The 8,897-nt window shown below is 38.7% G+C and overlaps 1 protein-coding gene across 1 annotated transcript; it reads left to right on the top strand.

Annotated features, from left to right (window-relative positions):
* Window positions 1-207: 207 nt before the first annotated feature.
* LOC108129429 (uncharacterized) lies at window positions 208-1,110 on the top strand. The gene is made up of 2 exons (XM_017247411.3): window positions 208-399; window positions 462-1,110. The coding sequence occupies exons 1-2, from the start codon at window positions 282-284 to the stop codon at window positions 572-574; spliced, it is 231 nt and encodes a 76-aa protein (XP_017102900.1). The 5' UTR covers window positions 208-281; the 3' UTR covers window positions 575-1,110.
* Window positions 1,111-8,897: the final 7,787 nt, after the last annotated feature.

Below are 8,897 nucleotides of genomic sequence, written 5' to 3'. Positions count from 1 at the left end.
ATAACACACTAATATAAACTACATAAATTTTAACTAAATGTATAAAAAATACATATATATATTAGCATAAATGCTATATATGGTATAATTTTAAATTTCTTTCAGTGTTTGATTCGTTTGCGTTATTTGGGCTAATAAAGTCCTTAGCAAAAAGTTAACAATTAAGCAAAGAAAGAGGACACTGAATAGGGTGCCCTTTTAAAACTTAGTAACCTCAAACACATTTTCATATTCTGAACAATTTTTATAAATATTCAAATAAAAGTTAGACACACATTATCATGCAAGTAGCTTGGAGGACCTTTCCCAAATTGATTGTTGTGCTTCCGTTGCTGCACTACATCCTGGCCCAATGTGTGAAGACCGAGTCGGAGGAATACACACGCCGTAAGGAGCTGGGTGAGTAAGCTATTGTTTTGAAAAATTCATAAAGATGCTTAATATGTATATAATTTTTTTAGAGAAAGAAAATCCTTCGACTGTTAATATAGCATGGCTTATGAGACAGCAAAGGTTGATGGAGGACGACTCGAAACAGGACACCCTGTTCGGAAGCTCAACGTCGAGGAAGTAAATGCCCACAAATTACCCAAAGCCTTGCCCCAAGAAACTTATCGACAAGCCTCGTTCGAACTGAAACGGAAGCAGAAAGTCAAGGTGCAAACCAAAAATCATTACACCTGTTCACGAACACAACAAACCATGGAAGATGTGAGTGTAGAAAGCAAAGAAATCGAACGGGCAGTGGAGAATAATGCGATGCACGTCAAGCCGAAAATTTAACGCTCGTAGTTCATCCGCAAGGGTTGAAGAAGTTCTTCACGGAGTTGGGGTTACTATAGGTTTATACGTACAAGTGTAGTTTTTTTATATCAATGTTGTCTGTTTTCGTTTTTTCGGGGAAAATTGGTCACGGTGCATGGATCGCCGCTTTCTGTTGCATGTGGCAGGCGACACAAATGCAAAGCAAACGAAATTTTCAAGTCTTGATATCAGAAATTAATAAATTTAATGAGCGGCCAGCGACAGATAGACATCTGCAACAGGTTCAGCTTTTGGCAGCTGCACAGCTCTCCTTGCCAAATGATTTTGCACGAAATTGCATTTTAATTGTTTCGTTAAACTTCATTTTTGGTTGTGGAAATTAGCGCTCTTTAGCAGCTGCCTTTCTTTATTTGGGAGAAGAGGAAAGGTGTGTTAGAAGAAAGGGTTCTTGTGTTAAAGGTATAAATTAAATTTCTTTTTGGACAGGTTTTTTTTTATAATTTATTATCTATTCATCAAAAGTTGGTTGCTCCAAAAGGGTTGAAGTTGCTCAACTGTGGCAGATGCAGTTTTATTAAATATATTATTATGCCTTAATAAATTCATATTCTTTATTTATATAGCCCCCTTTATATTTAAAGTAAATTTTGTATCATAAACTTAAAACTAGGCTGGTTAAGACCTTGCAATTAAAACTGAAAACAAAAAGCTGTAACAGCTCAATTCAGGGGCAACATAAAAGTTTCCCACCAGAAGGATCGACGTTAAGATCCTCTACGATATCCACCCTTTTTCAGTTAAGTATATAATTTGCATGCCTTATCGGCTGGAAACTCGTATTCCCCACGCTTATCAACTTTATTACGCAATACTATCGAAATTATGGAAAAAAAAACTCACTCGGCAACAAAACGAATTAAGCCTGGAAGTTCCTTTCAGATCCGAAGGAGGGCAGAAATTACGGCATTGGGATATTACTTAATCATACATTTGACTGGTCACTATAAATGCTATAGGCTGAACCGAGTCGAGAGCACCTTGCACCCGAAATGGGGGAAATTGAAATGACAGTTGAGTTTATGATGGGGCGAATACGAACCGAATGCGTATTTTTGGCAATGCGTCAGTTGCAATTACAACTGACAGGAGGATGCACCCGGAGAGGATATATCAGTGGGTGGGGAGGCATGGTAGAGGGGATCTGGTCGATGACAACCTGCAACTGTCAAAATGTCCGACAGTGGCAAAAACTGTCAGCGGATGGCGGAGGAGAGACAAATGTGACGCCATATAAAATCAATAAATTATGAAAGCCGAAGGGAGAACAACTCCCTATAAAGCACGGTAAAAAATGTGATAACTACTGAGTTCTGGAACTTTAAAAATAGTTCCAATATTTTATTACAGTATAAACTGCTTATAAAGCCTTTTGATGGCTAAACTTTACATAATTTTCCCTAGTTAACGTTTTAGAAATATTAAGTTTTTTGGCACAGTGCATCAACAGTTGCATAACTTATTCTAAGGACGCCAAAAAGGAGTGACGACAAACCGGTTGCAACTCCATCAGGCCGTGTCCTTAGGGAACCTTTTGATCGTCTGTATTTGGCGTTGATTGATTTAGTTAGTTGCAAAAAACACTCTTTGCTCTCTTCACTCGTTTTCCTTAATGAATTAATTAATGTAGGCTATAATTAAATTTGCACTTGGCCCGGCTCAGCACTCGGCCTGCAGTTATATGGTATGCGCTAATTTATGAGTTTTTAATTATTTTCGCAATTAATATTTTTTGTGCGCAAGCATTATTATTATTTCCCGAGAGCAGGATCAACAGGATATGCTGCTCATTTGTCAGTTGTGAAGCGTTAAATCGAGACCCCAAAAAACAAGCTTCCTTTATCCGAAAAAAACGAAAGACTCAGGCAACGAACTTGTTTTCAGTTTGGGGCGCCAAAATTTAATTTTTTTTCAGTTTTCGCTTTTTGCAGCTGCTTCTTCGTGTCTGCTTTGTATTTTTTTGGTAATTATTTAAAAAAGTATTATTTTCTCTGTGGCCCGGACAATAGAAAGAGCTGCGGGCTCAGGTGCAATGTCAGCTCTCGGCATTGTTCCAATTTCCAACTCCCATCAAGGAAAATTGTCATTTCGAAAACTCAATTGTTTGGAAATGCTTTTTGTGCGGCAGGTACTCATAGTTTCTTGCGTGGTTTTGATCTTCGTGTTCTATACACTTTTTTGGGGTTGAAACAACAGAGATCTTCTTTCCTTTATGGTTTTTGTGAGCAGTGTCTCTGCTGCAGGTGGGCAGCTCGAAATGTTCTCAGGCCAAAGTGAATGCCTCTTGTTTGGTACAGTTATAAAACTACTATAGATTTTCTTCTCTGCTGTTTTTTTTATATTTATTTGCAAAACGTGGGAACTGAGTTTTGCAACAACATCGAAAGTTGATGAATAGGTTTCAGTCGCACATCAAAGCCAGGTGAGGCTGGAACTATCTATATACAGCCGATGGGGGCAGCGATGAAATATTTTATGTGTTTTTTATTTTTCAAAACCAAAAACGCCTTTAATTCTGACAATTTTTTCCCATTTTCTTTTTAATGAAACTCTTAAACACTTTCCATTAAGACTGAAAAAGCAAATACTTTTCTTGGCATTACGGGTACGAAATATTCTCATAATTTGTAAATTTCCATTTATTTTCAGACACTAATTTCCATTTTTCCATTCACTCTTTCTTTCGATGTACAAATATTTATGTTATGCATTAAATGGAATGTTTTTTGTTTGCTCACCTCACTTTCCTAGCAATTTCACTCCGCCAGCAGCTGTCCAATCTCCGATCCGCAATCTGCAATCAAATGACTCGACAACTTTGCCAAAGATTTCATAGGATTTCAGTTTTCTTTTCCTGCCACAGCTTAATTGTTTGCAAATTAGCTAATTAGTTAATTAAGACGTGATTACAATGAAAATGGCAAGGGCATGTTGTATTCTGTGAGATTTCAGGGTTAGTAACCAGATTTGGGGCTTTATGAGATGGAAGTGCCGCGGTGGCCGCTTACAAATTTCCGCCATTTCATTGGAGATGAGATGATAAGCAAAACTAAAAACAAAGCAGCCATAACCATAAGAAAATTAAGCCGAAAATTTGAAAACAATGAGCTTGAACAACTTAATTGAGACATTGAAGCTGCAGGCCGACCAACGCCGCTTAAGCCCGGTCCCAGCTGGCTTCTTGTCATCGTTAAGGAGTTAATTTATTTATTATCCCCAGATTTTTACGGCTCCATTGTTTTTCGCTTATTTTGAGTCGGGGGCTGGACCCAAGAATAATAAAATATTAAACGGCAACAACAGCAGCCCAAAAAGACCGAAAGAACCGGCTTTGGCTAATTAGGAGCTTCGAGGAAAATATATGTAACACCGAAAACACACCATCTCCACTCGAAAATGTTTCTTTTTATGGATGCTCATCTCTGTGCATGTTTCTGTTGTCTCCAGTCAGTTTACTTCCCCCTGAACAGCGGCTGCTCCGTTGTATTTCCACTTTATGATGTCGAGAGATTTTGCACCTTATGAGAAAAATCTTAAGATTCGTCCGCCGAAGACGACGTCGCTGCCAATCTTGTTAAACTTGCCTCAAAGCCGCATTGACACTTTGTTGCGCTTACTCGTTACAATCCCAGAGTTTTCGAGCGGGAAGTCAGTCGTCCGGCTTTTTGGCTCTTTGCTTGTTTTTTTGTATTTTATTTTGCCTTTGGCTCCATGTGGTTGTATTTGAAAGTCCGTTTGGCTGTCAAAAGCGTTAATTTTTAAGTGCCTAGTGAGAGTTTTTTTCTCCCATCTGAGTTCAGCTTTAGTCTTGGCTAACAACGCCATTCAGGCCCGGCTTTCATCTCAGAAGCAGCTGCCGTATAATTGTGTGGGTAACTGTGTGAGGCTTAATGAGAGCACGGGTTCAAGTGGCAAGTGTCTTGTCTATTTTTTATTTGCAGCATTCTTTGGTCCAAAGTGAACTCATTAATTTGTTGCTCCGAATGGGTTGCCAACTTGACATTTTTCTCTTGAAGTTTTCCCACTAACTTGGCTATTGACCCAGCTTTTTTCCTTTGAAAATAAGTCAAAGTTAGTTATAATATAAGTTATAGTTATAATAAGTTAGTCAAAGTATTTAAGTTTGGAGTTTATATAGAAGCTTCAGCATATTAATAAATTCTACATTTTTTACACATTTAGAATCTGATATTAAAATGTATATTCTTGTATCCCCCAAAAACCGTGTTTGTAGATCACGTTCCCACCATAATTTTAATTCCATTCTTATAATATTTCCTACCCCCGATATCCAAAACCAACAAACCTGTAAGCAATTTACATATTTTATATGTTCTGCTCAGCTAATTGCAAATAAAATGTTGACCTAAAAATTAAACGAACAAGAGAGGTATTTCAAATTTCCGTGGCATGTGAGAACCGTCTTCAAGATGTGGCCAAAAAGAAATGTGGGCCTTCATATTTAATTATTTCAGAAATTGCATTTTCCTTAGTTTTTTTTATCATTTCACATTTATGTTGGTATGTACATATCCCGGTGAGTGAGTGTCATTAATTTGGCCAACAAATAAAGGGAAAGGGGTCGTTGGAGGGGGTGGTGGAGGAGGCCGAGCATGACAAGCGGAATGGAGACGGCTGAAGGAGAATTGGACAAGTTGTAAAGGAAATATTTTGATGTTACCGTTATTTCTGTGGCAAGGTAGCTGCTCTCGATGTCCGCACCGAATTTATATATATATGTATGATTATATATATAAATATTTTTATTTTTGTTGTTTCCCAGGCCACTGGGAAGAGGCTAATAAACTCAATTAAGCGGAGTGTAAGCGTGTCCAGAGCTCTGGACCCTGGTCAAGTCCTGATGGCTTGTGGACAGTACATGGCACTTAATTGACCAACTTTGAGTTGCGTTTTTAGCCAAGTGTCTTTGGTCGCAAAAAAAAATGTATATGTATTTATGGCGGTTAAAGGATCATAGCGAATGCAAATCCAAGACCAAAAAACCAAAATCGAACGCATTATCATCTCCATAATTCAAATACTGGCAAAGACGTTGCATGACTCAGTGTGATCAGATAAGGACCCAGCGAAAAATTGTTTTCCACACGAGCATAAAAAATGTGACACTGTAATAAATATAAAAGCCACATTATAAATAACAATATTAGTGCCAGAATATATTCAAAATTTAATAAAGTAAGGCTGAAAATGGTGAAGCGTCTGTTGGAGGCTCAGACTTTAAGGATGGTACCCAAATTTTTTTTCAGTGCCAAAATAAATATGAAGAAAGGCACAAATAAAGCTTTCCGTGGCCAACGTAGAACGGTAGCTGCCAAACGCTGTTGACACTTTTTCCAACAGCTTTCGGTAGATAACGCCATGCGATGCCCAGGAGCTCAGCGTGAGTCAGTGGCAATGCCTTCCCATCGTAGATCGTCGCAAACGGCGTGAAAACTGAAAACTGAATACTCGTAAGGCCAAACAAAAGCAACGCAATTTCTATCCATGACTATGTGGAAAATAGTTACATACGTCCGTCTGGCTGCAACTCACTGCACAGCATGCGCCAATTTCTCAAGAAACTCAAGTTGAGGGAGCCCCTGCCTGGCAGGGCTCGGTAAATATTTTGCCACTGTTTTGAATTTGGGTTTTTTTTGTTTATTTTTTTATTATTTCTGCTGGTATGTCTTTTGTTCTTGGCTTGACAATCCAACAAGCAGATGCCAACGGTTGTCGAGGGAGTTGGAAAAGTGGCAGAAAAGTTTAAGGGAAATGATCAGACAGTCTTGGTCTAAATATTTCCTGTTTATAAACCCCCTTGGGGGTCATAAATATACTTAGATTATAACAAAGATTAAAGGGAATATTTTCTCTTAGTTTTGGGCTAAGGTTCTTGTAACTTTGAAAGCTGTTTGTGGATTACAATTTTAGGTTCAAAACACACACAAGCACTTTAGGGCTTTAAACTACATAAAATGGGAATGTGAAAATATATAAATGTTGAACGGGCCATTAATTCTTCTTGATGAATTATCCTTTTCTGAGATGCCATTCTTTGGTATTTTTTTGACCGGTCCGCAATTAATCGATGTCGCAGTTATTCAGGGCGTTCATCACACGTTAACACTGGCAACGCCCCAAAAGCGGAACCTCTTCAGCGCGGCTCAATCGATTTTACAGCACTCTCTCTGACCAACAACACGCAACCCCCAACCCCCTGTTCCTCCGGCTAATGCAATCCTGGACATCATTCATGGCAACCCGAAGACAATGCGTTGACATTTGCGCCTCATGTAGCTCCTTGGGTCCAGAGCTGCTGCGGCTGTTGGCCCTAAATTATGACCAACAGGCAAAACAAACAGAAATCAATAAGGAGAAACGCGACAAAAGGCCCTGGCATTTTCTCCGCTGGCCTATTGTGCGTGTGTGCCTTCTGTTTACATTCGCATCGATTGTCCCCCGGTGGAGATGTAGTAGCGTGAAATATCGCAACAATGGCAACATATATTTTCCAAAAACTCCTCCATCTTTGTAATATTTGTGTGTCAGACCCGATGCCCCGATGATGCATGAGCGCCGCATCTAACGGTTAGCCAAAGCATGCGGCCTCGGCCCACGAAAAACAAAAGACTTAGGCAACAAACTTTGGTCAGGGCATGGCCACGGTTCGGGCAATCGATTAGGTGGTATCCTGCAAAACCCACCCAGAGATTGGGTCATTGCGATAAAGCAGAGAGTTCGGCTTGAATGCAAATAATCCTTTCTAAAACAGAAAATATTCTTGCTAGATTTTTTAAGTGTATTTTTCAATAGCCAACATTTTTATGTAAGAATTTGGTCTTGAATTTGGTTAACTGACTTTCAATTATAAGAAAAAGGTATTTTAAGAAATCTTTCAGCTGCCAAAGCCATGAAAGCATCAAGTCTAATTTTCCCGATGAGAAAAACTAACCTAAATCTTACCATCTGCCTGCTCTATCACTTTTCCTAAACCCCAGCTAACGTTCCCAAGATTCGAGCCCCAGTCCGAAACATTTCTACAGGCTGTCGACCCTTTCACTTCACGCCACTCAAAATTTAATGCGTACGTGCCTGACCACACAAAATATGGCTTTGAAAAAAAAGTGGCGGTACAAAAATCTCAACAAACAAAAATACTCAACAGAAAAAGATTTATTATATTAAATGCACGCATTTAGCGCCACTTAAGACGCCACTGTGCAACAGCAACAACAGCACTGGCAACAGTGGCGGCAGCCACATTTCAAGCGGAGCAGGAAGTCAACATAATTCTCATCAATATCAATAATAGTTTTTGTTCAGCTTTCGTTTTTGTTTTTCCCTCTGCTGCTTAGCCACTTGTAATGATTGTTATGTTTATATTTTTGTGGAGAACGACGTGAGAGCTTGGCAGTTGCAAGTTGCTGGTCACTAGTTGTTGGTTGTTGCTTGCTGGTTACTGGATTGCTGGAAGCGCCAGCGCCAAACTTCAAATGACATTGCCAGAGGGGCAGAAGCGAGCACATCAAATAATACTAATAATAACAATAATAATAACAACAAGCAATTTCATAAAATGCTCCACGTCTCTGGCCACGAATCGAAACAGCTTTGATGATGGTTGCATTTGCTGTGGCAGGCAATGCAACTTCAACATCGGCAAGCGAAGTCAATAACAAGAGCCATGACAATATCGAAAAAACCAGCAGGAGAACCAGAAACAGGCTACTGGCTTTAGACCAAGTTTCCTGGCTGCCTAGATAAAAGCAAAAGGCCAAGTTGAAGTCAGTAAAAAGTGATTTGAATCTGGAAGGAGGGAGAAGAACATAAAAATTAAATATAAATTATTTTTATGTACTGGATATGAATAGAAGCATACTTCACCAATAAATTCTACGTATAAGATTAGGTTTCAAATTTATAAAACTGAAGAATCTTTGAAATTACTTCCTTATGGCTTATTGAATCTCAAGTTTATGAAAGAGGCTAAAATAAATATTTGTATAAAAATAAATATTGGCACTAAAAATAGATATGGCAAAATTTTCGAATTAAGCAAATAATAAGCACTTTAA

The sequence above is a fragment of the Drosophila bipectinata genome, chromosome 3R, assembly GCF_030179905.1.
Source record: "Drosophila bipectinata strain 14024-0381.07 chromosome 3R, DbipHiC1v2, whole genome shotgun sequence".
NCBI lineage: Eukaryota > Metazoa > Arthropoda > Insecta > Diptera > Drosophilidae > Drosophila > Drosophila bipectinata.
Note: the sequence above shows the minus strand (reverse complement) of the source record. Positions and strands in the feature narration are given on the sequence as shown.